Source organism: Setaria viridis, chromosome 2 (genome assembly GCF_005286985.2).
Source record: "Setaria viridis chromosome 2, Setaria_viridis_v4.0, whole genome shotgun sequence".
Lineage (NCBI taxonomy): Eukaryota > Viridiplantae > Streptophyta > Magnoliopsida > Poales > Poaceae > Setaria > Setaria viridis.
In genome coordinates, this window is record NC_048264.2 from 30,585,723 (window position 1) to 30,610,533 (window position 24,811).

At 47.5% G+C, this 24,811-nt stretch overlaps 2 protein-coding genes across 3 annotated transcripts; one reads left to right on the forward strand and one right to left on the reverse strand.

Moving 5' to 3' along the window:
• The first annotated feature begins 9,698 nt into the window (after positions 1-9,698).
• LOC117842803 (auxin-responsive protein SAUR76) lies at positions 9,699-10,652 on the forward strand. Its single transcript, XM_034723316.1, has one exon. It carries the CDS (start codon positions 9,778-9,780, stop codon positions 10,243-10,245), a length of 468 nt encoding a protein of 155 aa, XP_034579207.1. The 5' UTR covers positions 9,699-9,777; the 3' UTR covers positions 10,246-10,652.
• Positions 10,653-20,884: 10,232 nt separating this feature from the next.
• Positions 20,885-22,528, reverse strand: LOC117843044 (uncharacterized). 2 transcript variants are annotated; one of them, XM_034723606.2, is made up of 2 exons: positions 21,648-22,528; positions 20,885-21,178 (listed from the first exon to the last, which is right to left on the reverse strand). In XM_034723606.2, the coding sequence occupies exon 1, from the start codon at positions 22,354-22,356 to the stop codon at positions 21,664-21,666; it is 693 nt and encodes a 230-aa protein (XP_034579497.1). In that variant the 5' UTR covers positions 22,357-22,528; the 3' UTR covers positions 20,885-21,178; positions 21,648-21,663. The 2 variants fall into 2 exon arrangements, with proteins under 2 accessions (XP_034579497.1, XP_034579496.1); XM_034723605.2 differs by having other exon boundaries at positions 21,693-22,525.
• Between the last annotated feature and the right edge of the window lie 2,283 nt (positions 22,529-24,811).

Genomic DNA, 24,811 nt, shown 5'->3' on the forward strand with positions numbered 1-24,811 from the left:
ATCCAGGGAGCTGAGACGTGACAGGCAACGCCCCCCATACTGCACGCAACTTGGCCGACCGCGGCGCGCGCCGTCGCGTCGATGCGCCCTCACGTACCGTGCACATCGGAGACGCGATTCCCCGTGCCCGATCCCGGCAGCTTGCGAGCGCCCCAAATCGCAACGAGAGAGAACACGCGCGGCGGCGCGTTGTCCGCGGCATGGTGCGGACTCGATCATGAGATACGCTGGTGAATGGTGCTATCCTCGCGCCGTCGGCCGGGTCGCGGATGACATGGCATGGCATGTGCAGGGCTGCGGTTTAGGGCGTTAGGATTCTCAAGCAAGCCTGCTTACGCTTCAGGCTACCCTCGCCGGCCGGCGGCTACCGGACGACGGGATGGGCCGCCGTTCACAGCGAGGCAGGGTCACATCACGCCGCCCCGATCTCATGCGCGTGCACATGCACTTGCACGCACGTCTCGTAGACACTCTAGGGAAAATATTGGGTACGTGCACGTATGTTGTGTACAAGTCCTCAAGCAACATGAGTTCGTGCTTTCTCACGCTGAACATGAGAAACACATAATGCTTAATTCTTGTATAGGCAAGCTGTGGACCATAACACACCAGCCATCTGGCCAGGCCAAACTCCTACCAGTTGAAGGCTCCAAGATTTGAAGGCTCGATCCAGCAGCTAGCTAGCTAATGCTGATGAGTACGCATTAATGCAGCCGAACTTCCACACACCTCTTTTGGCAAAGCAACCCGAGGAAGGAACTGGCTGCATTGCCCTGTACGACTAGCTCACCGATAACACTCGAGCTTATACAAGCACGCTGCACACGCAGCAGCACATGCCGAGCTAGGAACCCAAACCGGGAGGAACATGGCCGGGTCGATACGATGCACGTGTCCTGCTACCAGATACCAATTCCCTGGCGTCGCATACGGTACGTGCCGCTGGCGTTCAACAACAAAACATTGACCCGCTGCGTGCCCTGCATGTTCCTCTGTCGAGCGAATCCGATGCATGCAACCGTGTTCATAGCGCGAGAGCGACTAAACGTGGACGGGCGCTTCATTCTTCGCCACACACTGCACGTCGGTGCAACGCAACCGGCGGCCAATCGAAACGTTTCTCGGGATCGGCGCGAGCTGCTGCTGGTGGCTGCTGTGCTGCGACGGCGCGTCGTCGTGTCCTCTTATCTCTTCGCTGGCCGCCTGCCAGCAAAGGTGATGACCCGACATGGCACATTGCGCGCCCACTCGCCGCTCCATGGTCCCCTTAACAATGCATCTGTTTCAGCAGAATAGCATGCAATTGCACTGTGTTATCACGGCCTTTGCTAATATGAGTCCGAGTTGCTATATATATAAAGTTGCACAAAATTCCCCTTCTTTCTTTATTTCTTTTTCTGTTTTGTTTTCTGATGAAAGAGACCCTACATATACTTTGCTACCGAAATTTGCAATAAACTCCACAAATTCTGAAAACTCTTGCAAAGCTAGATTGACTTTATTTCAAGTGTTAATTTGAGTTATAGGTACACCAACAATATACTCCCTCCGTTTCAAATTGTCGGCTATTTTTGCTCATAGTTTTTTTTAATATGCTAGATACATAGAAAAATCCATGTCAGATACGTAGATACAATTTGAAACGGAGGGAGTATATTATATTGCCAGTGCAGATATATGTATGGTCCAAACCAATGCTGCCAATGGTATGACAAAATGTCAGACGCATATGTGGACATCTGAAAAACAAAGTAAGATACTGAGTATGGAGGAGGCGACTACCTAGCGCTAATTTACATCCAACAAAAAAAAACGTCCTTGTTGTTGTTATCCTTATTCTGTCTTGTACCTGCAAATTTGAATGATTGGTAGTTGCAGTTGCAGCCGCGCCGCTTGGATCATTTGATCGGTGGCATTCTATAAGATGCAAAAAGAAAAAAAAAGGATACACACACACATACGCCTCCGTGTGCACGTTCGTTCAACAGTCGTCTAGTACCGATCGGATAACTGCACGCCAAGGTACACGTAGGCCACCGTTTATACCTGCCATCTGATTCAATCAGATCCACGTTCTCAGCTCCGATCCGTAGCTACAGAAGCACTGTCGTCGTCTCGCCTGCGTCGTCCATTGTACATGCACGCATGCTAAATTCTCATTTTGTGTGGACAGACCTGATTTGCTTCCCTTTTCTTTTTCTTTTTTTTGTAGGTGTGCGCGTGCTTGCATTGAAACGCTTACATTTTGGTCACCTGGAAAGGAACGTACACGTACCGACGGATCGGCGCGTTTGGCTCCGTCACAATTCCCGAGGGCGTACGACGGACGAAGTGGGTAGTAAAAATGTGCGCACGTCCAAAATTACCAGATAGATGTCCAGATGCACGTCATCGCAGTTGTTGCAGCGCTTAGCTTCCTCCATGATGATTCCCCGCTTGATCTCAGCCGCTGCTCACTAGCTACTGCAACCAAGCAGTGGCGCCAGTGTACCACCCCACATGCCCCAACTGCCGTCTGTCTGCCGAGCGTCGATATATATACACCACCGCACTGCACCACGTGCACGCCAGTTAATTAAATCGGCACACCAGTCTAATTTTTCTTTGAAATACACTACCCGCGCTGGTACTTATTAGCCACGTCACGAGGAGTGTCATTGACTCGTAATCTGAGAAGCTGAGAACCTCCACGTAGGCAGTCGGCTATGTTTCATTTTGAATTCTGACCCAACGTCTCTGCATGCAGGGGACAGGTGTTGGGACACTGGGTGAGCCACATACGCATCGATCACATGCCCTAACTTTGTCGTGTACTAATATATGCAGTATCCATTATATTGTATATAATTGTTCGATCGATCACATCGCTGAGGAAACCAGCGTACGTACGTGAACCAAATCCCGACCCTTATCGAGATCGGCCGCTCTTCCAATTGATTAGTCTTGATTAATTAGTCGCTGATGCTCTCCCTGACCACTGCTAGATAGCTAATCGCCCATGTCTCCGCCGCGCCGAACCGGCCGCCGGCCGGTCGCCGCGCCGAGCAAACGGCGCGGCGATCCCGCCCCGCGCGGCCCTTGTTGTCATCTGCACGTGCTGCATATGGGCCGCCCGGCCTGTGCGTGCATGCTCCGACGACTCCGATCCTCCATGCATGGCTTGCTCATGGCCGCATCGGGAGGCGCGCCGCGGGCACCAGGCCCCTACGGCGCCTACGTTGCGTAGAGGAGGTGGCCAGCGGCCAGCCAGATCGATGGATGGTGGATGCCTGCTGCCTGGACCTGTACCTGTGCAGTGGGCGCATGCAGTATACTGAGTGACGGGATACTGATCCTGATCTGACCACGGCATCAATGCGTCAACCCGTTCACCGGCCGGTGGATGCGCGAGTGTATTGATGGCCGAAATGCCTGCGTGAACGAACAAAGTACAGGTCACATTTATGTTACGGTTATATACTTATATTTCTAGGAGCTATAGCCTAGCTAGTAAACTAAGCAGCCGTGCTGTACACGCACCCGTGGTCTTACTGTTGACGAGCTTATTGGAGTTCAACGTGATGGTTATTATGCATCGTATCGCGGACCAGATCAACAAACAGGCTCGCTACAAGCCAGCCGATCGGTATCTAGCTTGGATCCCATGGCGCGCCAGGCGTCGCATCCCGCACGTCGTCCCTGTCGATCTGGCCGGCCGCCGTACTCCCAAGTTGCCCGCTCCGGCCGGCCGAGAGTACGCGCGCGCGCCCATGCGCACCGGAAAGCCCGGCGTGCCATAAATGAGAGCGGATGTGGATGCCCCGGCCGGCCGGCCGGCGGCGCTGTAGTCTGTACGTACCCCCTGTGCAGTGCGTGCGCGAGCGTACGGCGGCGGGGCTCGAATTGAACGCGCGGCGGCGGCGGGCAACGGGCAATTGGCCGGCCGGCCCAGTTGCGCGCGGGCGCGGCCACTTATTATTGATCGCGCGGCCTCCGCCGTGGATCGCGTTGCGGCTGGGGTATGGGTCGCGCGCACAGGTGCTTGCGTCCACCTGCCGTGCATGAGTCAGATCAGATCAATGGCGTGGCGCTGGCGCCATGCAGGGTGCAGGTCGATCCGACACCTCGACGACGTTTGGCCGTTAATCTCGGGGAGATACCGACACGAACACGATCGCCTGCACCGAGAAGATAGCAGCCGCTGCCATACGCTGGGTAACATGCGGTGCCTATAAGGCTTTAACGAATACAAGGACCATTTTTCTCTTAAACGACTTTAATTTATCAGCGAAGGCAAAGTCGGTGAAGCCAACAAAACTCTTCACCTGACTTTCCGTTCATTTTTTCTTTCATTTGTGAAATAAATTCATGCTACAATTTAATACGTTGATTTGCGTAAAATAGGTGAAGCCGAAGCCGCTACAAGTCCTTGTTAAATTGTAGCATGAACAGCGATTGGCTGCTGTGATGCGGTTATTCCTAGCGGTTTGTTACACCATCCCTGCCAGTTTCACTCTGTCGGGTTAAAAAGGAGACCCTAGCAGGAAATCAATAGCTCTTACTTTGTTATTTTGATGCTATCAGTAGCTTATCCGCAGAGTTATATATGATATAGATGGAATAATGTTTCTACGACTAGTGACCGCATTTTTCTACTCAGATAATTAGGCCACTAGTTTTGGAAGGTGTAGGAGAGCCATACGCCCATACCTTCTCCGTCTACTTCAGTTCCTCCCCAACTCTTAGTTCTACATCGATGAACAAAACAATAATAAGGAAAAATAGGTGAGTAAATAATTATCAAAGCACACTTCTAGTCTATAGTCTCAAGCTGCACTTCATTTTGAAACCTCTAAAACTCGCAGCATTTATATATGGTTCTGCACAGAAAGGTATGCAAATCGTAGCTAATTATACAGCATATTAGATTTCTCAGCATTGAAAATTTAAACTTTATGCACACCTGGTGCCTTTCTGTCTATACCTTTCCACAGAGCTGTGATTGCGCAACAAGAACTACTCCATGCTTAGAAATCTAAAGCACTAACGACAGAGAAGCATGCCCTTGTCATTTCCTTCGGCAGTTTTGCTACCTTCTGATTAATCTAATTCATAGTTTTTATAATCATCGACAAAAACTATTGGTATGTCCTGCACTTGCTCAGGCATCGGTTTCCTCAGGGTGCCACGTCCTAAATCCCTCCAAATAGAATATTATCGTCGATCTGAACCAATCGTCGATTAGAAAATTTAAAAGAAAATGTGTGTTGAGGATTCAAAAACAGATATAATACACAAGTATTAAAAAATAGAGATACCGCTTTTCGTATTCGTGGTACTCCTTCAATGTCGATTATTTTTTTAATAGGTCGAGTATCATGATAATAGGTTGAGTACACGAGAAATTGTGTAGTACTATTTTCTAGGGACATAATCCTTTGACATACTCTCTCATTTTTAAATATATGACAATTGTTTTTTCGAAATTAAATATATGACAGTTAATCAGTTTATTTTTAAATATTTAGCTTGTACCAGACATTGTATATTTAAAAATGATGGAGTATGAATTTATAGGTATGTTTCTTCTTATCTTAGACCATAATCAAAGTTCCATAATGAACATCAGGAAAAAAAAAACTACATGTAGTCAATGACATAGGAAGTGTAACTTAGTTCAAAAATCAAGGTGAGGTGTCCTATGATTGCTATGTTCATGCACGTTGTCTTGTAGGGAATCAAATCCTACTACGTGACAAAGAGCGACATAATTTTTATTTGACGAGGACACCCTTCAACCACTCTCTTCTAACACTAGACTACTATTGTTTAGGTACCAAATGCTATGCCAGTTTAAAAAAGCATCATTGGAGGTTGGAAATTGAAGAGTCTAAAACAAAGGACCCGCTAGCTAGATGCCTTTGTCAAATCACCCAGCAGCCAGATGAGGGAAATATCAATTTGCATGATAGGGAAAACAGAGTGCAGCTCCTGTTTTTGTTGCTTAGTTTGGTCATTCCTGTGATTGGACTGTGTAGTGTTTTTTTTTAACAAAGAACAACTGCCTATTCTTTTTGTGTTTCTTTTTCATGATGCCATTTTTCAACCACCACATATAAGTTGAACCATGTACGACGTAGGAATGTAAGTGGGTTTATTAGAAGCCGCATACATATCATTTTTAGGGGAGGTTCCACTAAATCCAACTAAAAAAATAAACTATATGCGGATTCGTGGACAAATCCACCAATATTCCTACAGCCTTCCTTGCTGAGGAAGCATTTTATGGTAATGCCACTACGTTATGCGCCACACTTTGAATGGTGGATAAATTTTCACAGTGTTGTTGTTTTAATTTTTTAGGCTCAGCCCTTTTGTTTTGTTAAAAAAAAATCTTCTTCTCTATCAATAAAAGAACCACTCTCATGCTTGTTTTTCTTTAAAAAATTCCACCATCAAAACAACTCAATATAATGTACATAATCACATAACTTGACCACCCTCTAGCCAACTTTTAATTTAGGCCATACTTTTAGCCGCATATAACCAAACACCACTTTAGGTTCACTGTATGGGCTAAAAAAGAAATCTATCTCAAGAAAAGATTCATTCATAACTAAGGGTATTGTAATGGAAGTTTGGCTCTGGCTCTCTGACGCCGCAAATGGTGGTTGGTCCAAAATAAAGAGACCGGAGAATCTATTTGGGGGTTCAGAACTAACTAACGACCTTTGCAGATTGAATGGTCGCACACACGCAGCCGTTGGAACCCTGACACGTATAGCCTCTACAAAGTTTATGGCCAGCTGGGGGTTGCAAAGGCAGACGCAATCTAATGCCTGATCCTGCTACGAAACAAAGGTGCCACGAGCGTCTGAATCAGCAATTCAGCATAGGGAATATTGGTGGGAAAGTGTGTGTGCACATACTCCTTCCATTAGGTCATTTTAACTTTTTTTTAGTTTATAGATATTATTATACACTTAGACATATAGTATATCTAGATGCATAATAATTTCTATGAATCTAGAAAAGTCAAAACGATCTACAATTTGGAGCGGAGGGAGTACAGAACAAGATAGTGCTTCAGATTGGAGTGGAGGGGTAAAAATGTATCATCGTGCAATCTTAATCATAAATATGCATGATAAGCATCACATTCTTGATCGAGCACTGTCTCCTGCGGGCTACAGGAGTCCTGGATTAGTTATTGCCAATTTGCCATGGCGCCGGGACAATGCGGCATCTGAATCTTATTTGGAGTTTGCATTGGCATGTAGAAACTAGTCGGTATTTTTTATGTTCTACTGATACTCTGATACTGTTTTGATTACTCAAAAATCTGATTTCGAACTTCATGATTCTTTAGCAAATCGGTCGGCACACAAGTTGTGCCTCAATTTCATCGCAGGTCAATCGACAAATTGATCCACTCGACACTTGTAATGCAAAGCAATACATAAATGTGAAGAGATCTTTTTTTTTAAAAAAAAAGTGATGTCAGAGGTCAAACTATGTCTACACCAATATGGAGTTGGAAGTCTCCATTTAACATTTAGTCTATCTATATCTAAACTATAAAGGCATGAAGGATTCTTGAGGTGGCGGAGTACTTTTTATCTAATGGTTGATGGTTAACCACGCACTTTATTTGGAATAAAATGAATTAAGTGATTTTGAAGACAATTACACCAGACGGTTAATTTAGAAAGTAATTAATTATTTTTCACTAGAACTATATCAAATGTTGAAAATATAATATTCGAATAATCTGTCTGAGTGTGTCAAACTTCATTCATTTATAAAGTTCTTAATCGTCCATAATAAACACAATACCCCAAGTAGTGGATGTGTAAAATATTATCACCCAAGTAGAAAAAGGGAACTAGTTGTGCGAGCTGGTTAAGAATACACACTGACATGTACGTAGAGCACTTCTACTCCTTTATTGCTCTACGGAGTACACATACAAACAAGCTATTATTCTTTCATACAGACACAGTTATCCCCTACAGTTGGATACATTATTCGGTCCATTCAAACCTAGGACCCCATTTCAATGAACAAAAGCCACACGAATTTATCATGAGTAAGTGCTCACTCACTACGTCCCAAAATTAAATCAATTTTTTAGAGTTGTCCTAAGTTAACTTATTTAAATTTGACCTACTTTATAGTGCTCTATCATACTCCCTCTGTCACAAAATAAATGCTTTACTAGTAATTTCAGACACATTACTGGTCATGAATAATAACAATTACCCCTAATTGACCATAGCAGTTGTGATTGAAAGTTGCATTTTCTGATAAATGTGCGTGCATTGTAAATGGAAAAAGTAGTATCGATTAGTCATTTGATTGGCTACATATGTTTCTCCTTTTTTAAATTGGTGTGGGCATTCTTTTAATTAGACGCGCCTCACTAGAAGCTAAAAGTATAAAATTTAAACTTCAAAAAGCACTTATTTTAGAACGTAGTGAGTATAAGTTTTTTAAATTTAAGATATATAGCTTGACTTCAGACAATTTCATAGATTGATTTATATTAGGATAGAGGGAGTAGTCATTAGTCTTTACCTAATTATAAAGCGAGTAACGCTTCTGTCAACAATTTTTGTATGTCGTTGACCGACGGGGCACGTTGACTGATGGGAGAAGTGGAACTCATGTAAAACTGGAAGTTCTAACACTAAATCGCTGAACTGGAGAAAACTGCAGTCCACGCAAACCGAGGGAGAGAAAAATGCGCAAAACCGAGGGTCCAGAAGTTCTGGTGCAAAAATCGGAGTCACAGCATGGCGTCCAGAAGGAAAAAAAGAAATTAATAGCAGTGCTCAGGTTTCGAACTTGCAACCTGTTGTTTATAATAAAGAAGGAATTGCTACTATTTGACCATTTTGAAACATGGGACCATGCTTTTGAACTAATGGGTCAATACATGCAACAATCCGGAATCATAAACGGTTCAGTAATCAGCCGGTCCTATTAACTATGCTTTCCGGGTACACGTGATCATCACCGAGTTAAAATGTCCTCTGCAACAGAAGCGTGCAAAGATTTTGCTTCAAATTTCTTGAACGTATATACCAAGGTCAAGCACATATTATGATTAATTCTGAACTTGATTTATCAATATCAGGTATATTTTATCTTGAAGATTTATTTTTAACCGTAAGTCTAGTATTTTCTCATTGCTTTTCTAACAATGTGTATCAAATGGACAAAACATCCATAGTTACATGATGAATACATAACTCTAAAAATATATCTAATGTTCATGTTGGTGAATATAACAAAATTAGTATTTAACCGTAGCAACGCAGGGTATTGTGCTAGTACATAAAAAGTTACGAAATTCTTGTGTCTCAAAGTGGGGCAAGGTATCGAAGACTAGCACTTTAACAAAATTATTTTTTCACACTGAATCGCAAATTAATTCATACTATAGCATAATCAAGTGTTGACACTTCTTTCGCTCTCTTTTGAGCTGCCCATCAGCCAACCAGGGAGAAAGGGAGATTCATAGTAGTACGCCCATCCAACGCATCACGTACAGACAGATCGGCCACTTGCCTCCCTACGGTTGCTTTCCGGGCCCACCCGCCAGGTATTACCCCTCCCCGACACCTGGGCCCCGCCTCCCATGTCCCCGACCCGCCACGTGGCCCCCTCCTTCCCGCTATATAAGCACCCACCTCTCCGGCCTCCACCTTGCCACGACCAGACGACCTTGCCTCGCCTCCTCTGCTCTCTTAATTCTTAAAGCTTCTATCTCTCTGCTTCTTGATCGGGACGGCAATGGCGAAGGGCGGGCTGAGCAAGCTCAAGTGCATGATCAAGAGGTGGCACTCCTCGAGCAGGATCTCGCGCACGCCAACGGGTTGCTCGGCGCGCTCGCACGACGGCGCCGGCGCCGGCTTCGTCCTGGAGGACTCGTGGAGGCGGGGCGTCGCGCCCTCGTCGGTCGTCGCCATCGGCGGAGGAGGCAGGGGGTCGGTGTCGTTCCACGGCGCGGACGGCGTGCCCCCGGGCCTCCACCCGGTGTACGTCGGCAAGTCGCGCCGCCGCTACCTCATCGCCGCGGACCTCGTCGGCCACCCCCTGTTCCAGAACCTCGTCGACCGCTCGGGCGGAGCCGGCGTCGGCGCCGGCGGCACCGTCGTGGGCTGCGAGGTCGTGCTGTTCGAGCACCTCCTCTGGATGCTCGAGAACGCCGAGCCGCAGCCGGAATCGCTCGACGAGCTCGTCGAGTACTACGCGTGCTGACCGCCTAGTTGCTCACGGAGGAATGCCGGCCGCGCGCGGCGGCGCCGAGGCCGAGCTCGCCGGAGTCGAGGGGTAATTTGGGTAATCTGGTTATTTATTTCTTAAGGTTAGGGGTAGAGTTGTAATATACGCCAGGTTGCGAGGGCGAGGAGTAAGACATGTGGAGATTTAGTTAACCTTGGGGTGTTTGTGGTGATTATCTCGAGATTAGCCGTGTAATCGCCGTGCGCCCAAGACAATGCCCTCTCGGGGCAGTTAATTACTTCTCTAATGTAATGGCTTGCATGCTACTTCTTCTTCTGCTGCTATTTCTTTTGAGCAGAATTGAATAAGGTTTTAGGCTTTTAGGAATGGATGCATTCATGTACATTTTCATCAGTGTATAAAGTCCATGCCCATTTCTTTCTTGTGGTTGTTCTTCTGAGATTCTTTCACTTGGGCCATGCATATTGACGGAATTGGAGTCACATAAACTTCAGAACTTTTACAAAGGTGAGCTTAAGGCTTCATTTAGTTTGCAAATAATTTTGGAGTTCTCAATGAAAGCTGGAGCATGTAGCTAGGCCAGACCGGGCCGGGCATTTTGGAGTTCATTAAGTTATTTTAAAGTTGTTACAGGTGGCCATCCTCTCAACTGAAGGCACTAACCAACGAGCTAGCTAGTGCTCCGCTCACACCCGTATGTCCCACACATTCCTGACATGTAGTGATCTAGCTAGTCCATAAACCCAGAAACGCAATTTGATCCAATCCAATGATTAATTAGCCATCATGTGCGTGATGAAAGCAACATAAGCTTGATTATTACCAAATCTTTGTATTCTATAATCAGAGGTTTTAAATTGGAGTTTGGTGCACACGATTAGACGAGTTCAAGTCCTCGCTGTCACAGCCTCTTTCCCGTCCCCTTTTTGCATGGTGTGTATGCATGCTTAATCATGCGTGCTTAATTAATCCCTTTGATTGACTGGATGATGATAATCTCTCAGACATGCATTTGGACTAACTAGGGCCACTTCAATAGGTAGGTAAAGGAAAGCGTCTTGGTCCCCTGAAATCGTTGGACCATGAATATTTTTTCTAAACCTAATTTGGATGCTAGTTTTTCTTCTAAAATTGTTAATGATTCCTATACCTTTAGTACTAGGTGGGATAGATAAAACTTGATCTCATCATTCGCAAGAAGTATTCTTATCTGTATCATCAAGTACAGCATCATCAATGTTACTCTCTTTTTTTCACAAATGAATTGAGATGTTGAAATCAATTTGTTATCATCTAATGATTCTCATCAATACCACAACTCCTCCCAACTATTTTGGTCAGGTCCGACGATTAGAACACGAACCCGACAGGCAAACAAGAGATCCTATTTCGCGACATTCCGAATTGACGATCTCGACCCCAACGGCCCAGCAACAAAAAAAAAAGACAGTAAAATGCTCATGCCAATGATTGATTGCGTTGCGGTGGGACTCCGAAGACTAAAGGCGAGGCTGGGGACAAACAGAAGGCCTGCACTGTTGGATTAAAAAGATGGTAGGCCAATCCTTTGCTGTTTTAGTGTTATTGTTGCGAATTTAAAGAGCTGCTAGCCCTGATTAAGAAAAGAGCCCCGGCCCTCCCTCCTCCAACGCTCTGACCCCATTAATATAAGCTCCTATGAGTACTACTACCGCTTACTTTAACCTACTTAATTTCCATTCGAGCACTGATTAAAAGTGCTCCATGGCATGAGCTGCTAGCATAGCAACCATGCGTTTCTTGCAAAACCATGGCCCCCTGGCCCCTGGGGCCTGCCTCATAAAGCATGGCACGGCGAGACGAGCTCATTGTAGCTGCTGCTACGCTAGAAGGATCCCCAACCACAATGGCCGGCACAATCCCTTTTCATTAGCTTCACCAGAACGTCAAGCAAAAACAGATGGTCCTTGCATGCGCTGCCAGTACAGTGATCATGGGGCTTGAGAATGTTCGGCTTCAATTGGCCCCTCCCTCCCCCAGTGGGTGGTGGTTTTTGACGGTTGGGTTCTTCTCAAGTTCTGATCCACGGCGTACGTACGTACGCGCAGGCGGTGCATCGCCGGCCGGGCCGGCTCAATCAGGTTAGCTGGCTCTGGCCGCTCCCCAGGGTTGGTCGCGCGTCCACTTCCCTGACCGACCCGTCCGTTACACTGTCTCCGGCGGTATCATAGCATCATCCTGCATGGTAGTTTGGGGCCATCGAAATCCAGTAGAGATCCTACACCAATTAGAGGTGCTTCTAATTCGCCTTCGCATTTGTTTAGGGCTAGCTGCTCATTACATCAGCGTCGTCGTGTGCTAAGTGTACTTTGGCAGGCACTTGTGCATCTACTTACTGACAAATCACGATCCTTTATTGTGTTCAGTCAACTGATGACTTTGTCTCTGCAAGGACGAGTACGTAGCTAGGAGTGCGATCGTTCGATGGAGTTCCTGAGCTAAGGATCGGTGCGCAGTTCTCGACCATTGGCGTTGCAATTGCAGCAACACCGTCGTCGTCCTTAATGCCGATCAGCCTGTTTATTGCCATTATTAATAATACCGCTAAACTAAGCAGACGTTAACTGAGGCTCTCTATCTTAGCTGGTTTCCGGATGCGCGCGTATCGCTGCGATCGCGACGCTGTAGTGTCGGCCAGCTGACGCTCGGCGCTGGCATGCATCTCTCTCTCTCTCCAACAGCTAGCAAAGTCTGACACATGAAGCTGTAGAGAAAGAGAACGGGGAGAGATGAGCTTCGTTCGTTCCTGACGAGGCGTACACATCATCAGCTTAATCTTTTGATCTCCTCGAATTCGTACTGGTAATGGTATCTCTCAACGGTTAACGGGTAGCATCGACTTGGGTACGGCAGTGTGCAACGTTCCAACCATCTAGGCGCAGTAATGCTGGAGAGTTGATGGACGCCGTTAAGACAGGGAACGGTCGTGCGTTGAAGTACTGCGTGTAGTACTCCCCCGGTACAGCACAGTACAGTATTGTCGTACGTGAGGCGAGAGCAGGAGAAAAAGACGGAGAGCAACCAGTGACCGACCGGCGGTCCTCTACTCTAGCAGACGAATAAATTTGTCTATTTTCCGTGGATCGGAGCTTGTCCACAACCTGGGTGTTTAGAGAGAGCAGTGTCCGGGGGATCGATCGGAAAAGCGCGCAGCAGCCAGTGGCCGATCGTCGTCAGCAGTTAACGTGGCCGATGGCGACGGCGCGCGTGCGCGCGCGCATGGCAGCGTGCGCTGAAGGCGACGTCGCACACAGTATCTGGCCGGGCGAATGCATCGGCGTTGGCGGGCCGAAACGGTTGCTGCCGCGCCGCAGCCGCATGTTCTCCGATCCGCGCGGGCGATGCGACCTGCCTCTGCTACGTCCACGGGGCGAGATCGACGTAGCCGCGGTGGCGCAGAGCCAGCCTGATGGTCACGGCCGGGCACTGTCGCGTAGCAATGCGTCGCATGATCATTGCCGGCGGGCGGGCGCGTTTGGTTGCGGTTGCACCGTCGCGGTAGCGGGCCGCGCGGCGCCATGTGCGCGCTGCGCGGAACACGGACCAGGGCACCAGGCCTCCGCTCCGTCGCCGTGCGAGACCACTTGCTTGTGCGGCTAGCCGGCCGAGAGCGAGGCGCGGCGTCGTCGCGGCGCTCGCCGAGCGGGCGGACGGGCACCATACCGGCCTAATGAGCAGAGGCAGAGCAAGCAAAGGTACGAGTACGAGACCCCTGCTACTGGCTGCCGCGGGCGGCCGGCCGGCCGGGTGGACCAGCCGTGAGTGACGTCTACGCCACCGCATTTATGCCGGCGTCCCCCCGGCCGGGGCCGGTAGGTCGCGCCTGCCTTTCGCGCGCGCCCGTGCACGTGCCTGTCGGGGCGGAGGGGCATGCATGGATGCATGGTCAGTAAGCAGACACCGGCCAATGCGATTGAACCGAGCCGATGATCTCGCTCATCAGGCTCAGCCCACACTACCCATCCCGGTAACCAAAGCATCCTTCGAGGCAGCTAGCCTAATCGATGGACGTCGCGACTCGCGAGAGACGTGCATGCACCAGAACGAAAGACATGGCGCGTGCGCGAGCGCAGGCCGCCGTGCGTCCTCCCGACCGGCCGGCCGGCGTACGGGGTTTCCTGCGGCTACACGACACGCGGTCGATCGAATTTGCCTTGCCTCTGCCTGGGCTGGGGGGCAGGCGCTTTCACTCTCGAACCGCAGCAACTACCCCTCTCCGCGCGCATTCAATCGCCCCACGAGGACGCGCAGGTGGCCGTGCGTGACGAAACCAACAGGCGCGCGGCCAGATTCAGGAGCTGAGCAGCCTACGTACGTCGTGACCGCCAGAGTCCAGAGGGTTCTGTGTGTGTGTGTGTCTTTTTACAGTTACTTCTGATGAGTTCAAGTGGTACTGTATAAGAGTACCTTTGCCTTGGGTAGGTAGCGACCTGAAAATGGTAGCGCTATGCTTTGCTTGCCTGTTCTGGAGGAGTACACTACGTACACATCATTCAAAGAAGTGTAATCATACTGTGTATTACTGTGTATACTTCATTGAAGTTGCGTACATGCATCGGGGGGGGGGGGGGGGGGGGGGGGGGGGGGGGGGGGGAGCTTCACTGTTGGAGCCATCAGCAATATATGTCGACGGAAGCTGCAGCCAAAAACGAAGTTCCAAGTCCAACGCACACCAGTTTCATTCGGCACGGGTCCACGAAGGGCATGTTTAGTTCCTCCCAAAATTCTAACTTTGGCACTATGTAAAAAGAAGATTCTCCATCACATCAAACTTGTGGTACATGCATGGAATACTAAATGTAGACGAAATAAAAAACTAATTGCACAGTTTTGTTGTACTTTGCGAGACGAATCTTTTGAGCCTAATTAGTCAATGTTTGGACAATAATTCACAAATACAAACGAAATGCTACAGTTGCGCATTTATGGAAAAATGCAAATTTTGCACTCCTAATTTGGGAACTAAATAAGGCCGAAATTTAAGTGGAGCTATAGGTGTACCGGATGGTAATAAATGAACTGTATCTATGTTTCATGAACGTTCTGGTATAATGGCATTCACTCAACAATAATGGTTGATTCGTCAAATCAAAGGTGTTACCGTAGGATGTAAACGTGTTTAGGGGGTGTTTGGTTCTACCTTGCTAAACTTTAGTTGCTAAAGTTTAGCAACTTTTAGCTGCTAAATTGCCAAACACCCTTGCTAAAACTTGCTAAAGTTTAGCACTTTAGCAAGATTTTGGTTGCTAAACTTGCTAAAAGGTTGGGCTGGACACCCTATACCCCTCATTTATTTTTGTCTGGTGCGCACCCACATTCCCGCACTCGCACCCCACCCGCGTCTGCCGCACTCCTCTGCTCCCAGCATCCTCCATTCCTCCCTACCCCTCCCGCACTCGCACTCCTCTGCTCCTCGCATCCGCCGCCGCCGCCACCATGCATCCACCGCCGTCGCTTGACGCATCCACCGCCGTCGGCTCCTGCAGTCCAGCCCCGCCGCCGGTGCTCGCACCCCATCCGCCGTAGGTCCCGGATTCATCCCCATCTCCGCATCCCATCTTCCCCCTCCCCCCACCTCCCACCCTGGATCTGTCCCGCTGCCACACCCCGGATCCGCCATCCTCGCCGCTGCAACCCCCGGATCCATTCCTATCGCCGCCGCCAACAGCCTCTGCTCCATCCTCCTCCCCGTCGGCGCCTCTCCCTATTCCATCTCCATAGCCGGCGCAAATATCCCCAGCCCCATCCCCACCGCAGCCACCAACGTCCCCCTGCACCATCCCCATCGCCGCCGCCACCTCCCCTTGCCCCATCCCCACCGCAACCGCTCCGAGCAGATGGATGGATACCGTGATTGGTTTTCGCAGGGTGCTTCATCCTCGGCGGCCCCTTCTTTCCCTACTCCTGCTGCCATACCCAATCCAGACGAGTTGGAGTTCCTGTCCCAAGGCCCGTCGCGCGCTCGGGCGGCTCCATCTCTCTCGGTTGGGAGGGTTAACATGCAGGATCTTGACCTCAACTCCCAGGATGAGGCATTCCCCTTCCTCGATGAGTACTCCGATATTCTGGAGTCTGGAAGAGGACGCGGCGATGGTGGTCGTCTCGGCCGGGGAAGGGGTGTCACTGCACGTGGTCGTTGCCGTGGCCGTGGAAGGAGTGCTACTGCTTCACTTTCGCCGCCTGCAGGTTTACCTTTTTTTTGATGAATTGGTTTGTCTTGGTGGATGTTCTTGGTGATTTGTCGTTGCTGGTTCTGATTGTTGCTCCTCTTACATTTCAGATGCTAGTCCTCCTATCCGGCAACCTGTTCGGGGGAGGTTGGGACGAGGCCCAGCCTCTGCCGCCTTTTCATCATCCATGAACACAGAGGATGCTGAAGAATTGGACGACGAAACTAGGGACGAACCTTATGTAAACGTCATGTCCTCTTAGAGTAGTGTGCATCTCTTGTTTTGTTAGAGTATTTATGTTTTGCATTTTGTGTTAGAACAAATATGACAAAGCAAACTGGAGCGAAAAAAATGCAGGCATTTTTTGTGAATTATCTGTGGAACAAATCCGGTTAGGCAATGCACCAGGTGGGGTGGTGAATTCTAGAGGTTTCAAGGAAATAGCTGCAAAATTCAGGGAAAGGACTAACCTCAAGCATGAAATCAAGCAATTCAGAAATAGGTGGACATAATGCAGGAAATTATATGAATTTTACAATTTGGCGATGAAACAATCAGGTTTAGGTAGAAAAAGTAATGGAGCAATTTCAGCTTCGAAGAAATGGTGGAAAGAAAACAGCAAGGAAAGAAATTTGATGGACCCTTTCGGGAATCTAAAATGTATAGTTTGTTGCCATTCTAAAATGTATTTTCAATAGACTTGTTCAGAATTAGAAGAATTTGAGTAACATCTTTAGATTTTGGAAATTAACTTGTTTCACTCCATCTCCAAACCGAGTCATGGTTAGTAACGCAATTGGCAACATATTGTACCGTTTTTTACTTAAGAAGAAGAAAAATGTATGTAGAATCCACCAAGTGGAGCCATTTGGAGAAGCTACCTCAACCAGCATCATCTCCTTTTTTTTTTTGCCCCCTAGAACACCATCCTGGTTGCGCTGGATAATTTTGAGCACCTCAATGTAGCCCATATTGTGCCGTATGTGGTATTGGGCTAGAAAAAAGCCTGGTGGTGAGGCGTTTTGGGGTTTTGTCATCCCATCATCCAGCAGGCCAGCAACAACAAAAATACTCTCTCTGGCGGCGAGAGGACGCGGACGGGCCGGACCACAACGGACGATAGGCGGTCCTATACATCTTGTGGAAGATTTTTAAGCATAGCAACTATAAAGCCCATTAGGCCCAGTTATAACCCACCTCCTCTTAAGCCTGATAGCTTCTCCGGTTCTATTTCAAGGATGTTTAACAAAGCACAGACTTTTTTAATGTTGGTTGACTTTTTTTCTAACATTTTTTTCCTGGACGCCGTTCCGAGGATGACTGGCGAAGCGCTGAGTTCTTCCGTGCTAATAGACTTTTTTCCGCGCGATTTTCTTCTCCGATTGAATATTACAGATATTTTAACTCTATTTTCTCTTTAATTTTCATCTAATTTTCTATTTTTAAATCTATTTTATTAACCCACTATATTTATAATTCTGTGCTTTCAACATTTTGAATGACCGGACCCAACAACTTTTAATACCCATTCAACAATTTGAAAAAAAAAGTGCTTTCAACATTTCGAATGACTAGACTTAACAATTTTTAAAACCCTGTTCAACAATTTGAAAAAAAAGCTAATTCAAAATTTATGTGAAAAATGTTGAATAGTATATAATTACTAGTCAACATTTCAAAATATTAGATCCAACATTGTTTTAAGCCTAGTTCAACATTTTGAAAGGCTATTTCAACATTTTCATGTAAATGTTGAGGCAACATTTATTTATAATTATGTGCTTTCAACATTTCGAATGACTAGACTCAACCATTTTCAAAACCTTGCTCAATGATTTGAAAAAAACACTAATTCAACATTTATGTGAAAATGTTGAATAGTATATAATTACTAGTCAACATTTCAAAAAATTAAATCCAACATCTCTTTAAGCATAGTTCAACATTTTTGAAAGGCTATTTCAACATTTTCATGAAAAATGTTGAAATAGTATATGAAAAATAGTTAAACAATTCTCGAAACCCTGCTCAACAATTTAGAAAAACTACCTCAACATTTATATGAAAAATGTTGGAAAATATCATATTCAAAATTTCTTAAGATCTAGTTCAACATTTTTTTGCAAAAATTGTTTCAACATTTGTAGTAAATGTTGAGGTAATATAGAAAAAATATTGAAATAGTATAAAAATGTTGAAACAATTAATATAAATGTTGAAATGGTTCTGGCGAAATGTTGAATATTTATTTTTTATTAAAAAATTGTATATTGGATCTCATTTTGTTACACTAATTTTAAATAATCTCACGGTTCAAATGGATTCGAAAAATGATGAGCAGTTTAAGAGATAAATAATTTTGAATCTTGATCGTGTCACGTCCTACTTTTCCATCCCACAACTGAGCGTCTGGGCCTACGACAAGTGACAGCGACATGCCTGGCAAGTGTGTGAGATGAAGAAAAAAACCAGCACTGTTCACTTTGCCCACGCGCATAAATCTCAAAGTGGAAGATTACCTTGCAGAAGATAGATAGGATTTGCAACAGACGATATGCCAGGCAGGTTCGCAGACCTCGGGAGGAAAACGGACGCAACCCAATTACCCAAAGGGGGTGGTTATGTCATCCCCTCCCACGCGTGGACGGGTCCATGCGGTGGGAATATCACCAGGTTCGTGGTACGGTGCCACGTTCCCTGTCCCGGAAATAGTCGTAATCGTACCAAGGAAAATGGTTGCAAAACCTCTCTTAACATACCGTGAGTGTAACCGTACCTCGACCCACGTTCCTCGATCCATCGATCCGGAAACTTTTGTGACACGGACACACGGTCCGCGGACGGTGGTTTCCTGCCTTGGCTACCAAGGTTGCCAAGCGAGACGCCCGTAGGTTGCTCGCGCACGCGGCGTGGGTGCGGCCGACCGGGCGTGGGTCAAGAGGCACAAACGGGCGGGGCCGCGCGGCTGGAACTCGGTTGCGGGCTTGGCGCGTGGCTGCCGGTTGCTTCGTGGGTGCTGGGCGGCGCGTGGTTTGACTCCACGGCTGGGGGTCGGACGGTGGGCGCGGCGGGAGGTTGCACGCCAAAGGCAAAAGAAGGAAGAAACGCCCGGCCGCGGCAGGTCCGTTGGGTGCGATACCGCGCGCAGCGTGCACCGAATCGAACCCATATATCCCTGGCTTTCAGAGGACGGCAAAGCAAAACTAGAGTGACGAGTTGGCTGCCGCCGACCGGGATTCTACGCGGTCAGACGCACCAGACCTGACATGCCCCGATTGAGGACATACGAGACGAGTTGGCTGGAGGAGATCGTGTTGGATTTAGGCCGAGGTGCGGCTCAGTCTGAAAAATTTCAAAGTATGCACAACCTTTAATCCTATATTGATAATTTAAGGAGAAGTTATCTTACTTAAATATAGAAGTTTCCTCTCTATACAAAATAGGTGCGTATAAGAGAAGGAGACCATTGCTATACGCACGCTCAGCTCGTGCGTATTTTTATGAAAAATCGCGTGAATGTGACTTGCTCGTCGCGTATGTGTACAGCAGACTATTATTCATGCGATTTTTATTGTTCTATATGCTGAGCTTAATGGCGCTTCAATGGATTGAAACTGCCGTTTTAAACAGCAATAAGGTGTGTCAGCTTCTACTATTTGATTGCAGCCATTTTTATCATTCAAATGAGTAGTTTCTACTGTTTGATGAGAGGAATTGATGCCCTATGAGGCTAATAATATCAGGAGATGTCCTGGTTGAAAGGCACGCTTCCACACGCTCGTCTCCCCACTCGCGCACTCTATTTTCGCTGTTTTGAACCTCTTGCTGCTGCGCCTCATCTACCTTTGAATTTGGCTTGCACCAGATTTGAAGGAAAGCGGGATCTCTGAAACCACTGCCGCAAGACTCCTGCACGGGGCAACAATCAGGTTTTTGGACAGCATCTACACGCGACCGCTTGGTGATTCTGCCACATCTATTTCAACACGTTCGACTTCGTTCTACGCGGAATCATTGAGTAATTTCTTTGCGCAATCATGTTCTAGTCAGTATGTTGCCTATTTATATGTGTTATATGCTTGCATCATTTTTTATCTATATATTTTTCCTTCAAATAAAATCTGGACCGTATGTTAGGCACATATTTCCAACAAATCGAGTCCTCGGCGGATGCCGATTCGCGGAAGCTATAATAAACCGAATAATGCGATCCCATAAGGCCATAACAGTGTTAAAATAATTGCAGCTTGCAGGAGACATGCGCGATTGTTTAGCGTTTTCAGATCTTCAGGATCAGTCAGAGACTCAAGAGGTTATGTACTACGTGACTGACTGAAGCGCATCGAGGGGATCGGAACAGATTGCAGGACCTTTTCTTGGCAGCATCAGAAATCATTCGATCTGCTCTGCTTGTAGGGCACTGTCAGCTCACTAACCGAAAGAAATAAGCAGGGCAAGTTGCCATTGCAGACTAACCGAGTTTTTCACAACCAAGTACAACTTTGTGATTAGCAGGACTGCCAGTGACGGACAGATCAATTTGAATTCCTGACCTTACAAACAATGTCCTCAATACCAGACATCATACACACCAGTCCTTTAGCTTCAAAAAATAAAATGAAGAAAAGAATACAAGTAGCAGTGTACATCACATTGCAATACAAACACCATCTAGTCTAGGATCTAAGCATGGTGCATCGCCGGTTCTTGCTCCAGCGCCATGCCCGGGTGGCTCGCTTCTGCAAAAATTTTCAAATAAAAAGCATCAGAAATGAATCCGTCGAGACCAAGATCAAACTGCCCTGGCCGGCGAATCAGCTATGTGATGAACTGATGGTAGTAAGACCATTCTCAATGCAAGTATCACATGAGTTTTATTCTTATTAAATGGCATGGCACACAGGCAAAAGTGATGACATGACATTAAATTTAAGAAGAAAGAGAAGAATTAAGTTTCATGGGGATGAAACTAGATGTACATGGTTACTTGGAGCCATGAAACTAGGATGAAACTTCATTGAGAGGATTTGAGTTTCATCTCCACACATGCATCAACTCCCATTGGTCATTTGGATGAAAGATTTAAATGATATGCTAACATATGAAATCGTGAAATGAAACTTTGCATTGAGAGACTTAGTTTCATTCATCAAGTCACTGATTGTTAGATGACGTGGTACTTTTGAAAATCACGCAACGAAACCTTACATTGAGAATGGCCCTGCTAGCTACTAGTATGCAGCATGCGCGTACCGTCGGCGGCGAGGCCCTTGTCGTGTCGCTCGACGCACTGGAGGATGTACTTGAATGCCTCGGTCTCGCAGGGGATGGCGAGCGCGCCCTCGTGCCGGAACCCGAACTCCTCCTCGGCCTTCTCCAGCAGGAGCCGGAACACGGGGTGCGCCAGGTAGGTCGTCGGGATCACGAACCGCCGCTGCTCGGGCCCCACGTACACGGGGCAGTACCCGCGGGGCACGTCCGGAGGCGGCTCCGGGCTGTGGCAGCTCTCGTCGTCCGACAGCACCGAGTCCGCCGTGTCCGCACGCCGCAGCCGCCGCAGCACGAACGGCGGGATCGCCGACGCCACCATCTCCTCATCCGCATCCGGCACCTCATCCTCCCGCTGCTGCTTGTTGGCCCCCAGCGCCATGGTCTGCCACTTGTGCAGCAGCTCCCGCAGCCGCGCGATCTGCTTCATGCCCGTCGCCGCCTTCGTCGCGCCGTCGTCACCCATCACGCACGCACGGAGGTCCTTCGCTGCTTCACAGCAGAGAGTTGGTTTCCTGGATCTCGAGAGAGCTTGAGAAATTGATGCGATGGAACAAGGGATGATGGAGAGAGTCTGGCATGCAGGAGCAGGGGCGATTATATAATCAGCTCTCGTACTCGTTCGTACTCCATCGATCAAGGGTAACATGGCGGAATATATAACAAAAAAGATTCCTTTGCGCGGTTTGGATTATAAAAACTGGCGTGTCGCTCAAGAATGCCCGGCCTCGCTCTAGCTAGCTAGCTTAGCTTAGCTTGTTCAAACTTCCTTTTGGTGGCAAATTAACGATGGATGGGGGGAAGGGAGCTGATTACTGCTAGTGTTGCTTTGCAAGTTATCTGGAATTTTAGGACGTTTAGTTTTCTGAATCTGGACAGCACAAAAGCTGGAGGTGTGCTGGAGATATCTATGATCCACGACGAACCTTTGCAGTTTTCACACACTGTGCACGAGAACGTGGCCGCATAATTGCGCTGGACCGATGCCAGTGTTCAGGGCATCATCATGCCGGTGCATGCATATGTTTTGTGTAATCATCGGTAAAATATATTGTCCGCGAATTTTGTTCGTTTATTTTTTTTAATATATTGTGAGTTTGTGACCCGACACGCAGGAACAAAATCCCGCGACACAGTGACGCTGCATGCCAACAAAGTTTAAGCAGAAATTAGAATAACTAATGACTTGGGGTGGCAGGCAGTGTCTGCTCTGGCAGATTAGCAAAGAAGGATAAAGGTATATTCTTCCCAGGGTTTGCATACATCGCTTAACGCGCCAAACAACCGTTAACACATCGGCAGTACAAAACCATAAAATACTCGTCATGTTTTTAGTATGCCGTAACAGCAAACCGTCCCAAAGTTCCTCATAGATTAAAGCAATGGGAACTTACTAATTAAGTTACTCGCGATCTGCAGCTTGCTTTTGTGGTGGTGATATATTGCTCTGCAAGTCGATCACCTAGCTACGTGTTGGCCGACCATGCTAGGCCTTCAGATAAGGCCAGGGCCGTGGCTTGGAAAGCTGGCCGCGGCAACGTGCGAGCACATGACCGACGAACTCGCTAGCCCATCGCTTCTCCCTCCCAGGTCACACACGCATGAGACGTCGTTGATCCGCTTGTCGCGTCGCGTGCCACCAAAAGCGACGACGACGAGCCAGAGCGCCAAGCGGAAAGATAGCCATGGCCCATGTGACGGCGGAGCTGCCTTCTGCTTTGGCTCTTGGTTATTCGGCGGTTAGTAGTTAATTGTTGACCGTGATCAGTCGCTAACCGGTGCAGCCCCGGCCCAGCTGCCTGCCAGAGAGTGTGCCTGCGTGTTTGGTCCGAATCATAACGGGCAACCAACGAAAGGCCGCACCTTGATCATACTTGTTCCTTTCGTGAAATGTTTTCTGTTTGTGAATGGGCGTGGTGACTCTTGAGAATGGAAGCTGCTCAGCTGAATGCAGGAGAATCTCTCCTATCTCCAGCTGCACAGACAGGGTTTCTGCAGGCTAGCTACTGCAACTTTTGTATAAGCTAGATTCCTGAAATAAAGGAGGCTTTGCATACCTGGCGTGTGCGTAAAGTGACCACCGACTAGCGGTCGGATTAGCTAGGACAAATACGAACCGTCGAAATATTTCGATGCTTTCACGCCTTGTTTAGTTGCCAAAGTTTGGAGGTGCCAAATTACTGTTACAGCACCGTAGCACACTGTTGCGTTTCGTTTGTATTTGTGAATTATTGTCCAAACATTGACTAATTAGGCTCAAAAGATTCGTCTCGCAAAGTACAATAAAATTGTGCAATTAGTTTTTAATTTCGTCTACATTTAGGACTCCATGCATGTACCGCAAGTTTGATGTGATGGGGAATCTTCTTTTTTGCATAGTGTTAAAGTTGGAAGTTGGGAGTGAACTAAACAGGGCTCAGTTGCGTTGCGCCGTCATGGGTTCGTGACTTTGGAGAAAGGAATATGCATTTGCCTGCCTCACCAGACAGTCATGCAGCTACAGTGCCACAGAACGGCCCGTACCTGCACAGCTGTGTCTAGGCAGGAAAGGAATAAAGGATGGATGGTCCGGGCGGGTGTGTGAGGGATAAGCTAAATACTCAAATTAAATCTTCAGACGCTGCCGGTGGCGGTGGCCGGTGGGTGTTTGGCTGAAACTGCTGGGGAGAAATTAGAGGGGAAGCCACCTTAGCTTGGCTAGAATCAAATGGGCTAAATCTGTTGCTTTTACCGTTTTTGGGCCTTAGCCCGACCCAGAGAACATTGCAGCCCGCTGATCGTGCCATCATGGGCCTGAACCCATCTAATGAGAGATGCTACTTAGGGCTGGCCATCTGAACCTCTCTCTCTGTCTCTGGTGCATGTACATTTTCTTCTCCTCCTTGTCTTTGTACTGAATGAACGGCTGAACTGCATCCGTGTCCATGATCTGTGGAATCAGTCTGAAGAGCATCCAATCTGCTGTAGGCACACCCAAAAGCGCCTAAATATCTCTAGATCACACCACACGGGTCACTGTCGATCTTTGTGTGTACTGAGGTTGGCACAAGAAGTGTAGCCACACGTACGGTGAGCACGGCTAAACTAGGACCGTGACCCGCCAT

Bases quoted from the DNA above. Each gene is read 5' to 3' on its own strand.
- LOC117842803 (XM_034723316.1), top strand. From the start codon at position 9,778: ATGGCGAAGGGCGGGCTGAGCAAGCTCAAGTGCATGATCAAGAGGTGG.
- LOC117843044 (XM_034723605.2), bottom strand. From the start codon at position 22,356: ATGTTACCCTTGATCGATGGAGTACGAACGAGTACGAGAGCTGATTAT. The intron at 21,179-21,692 runs GTACGCGCATGC...AAATTTTTGCAG, and splicing joins CAAGGGCCTCGCCGCCGACG to AAGCGAGCCACCCGGGCATG.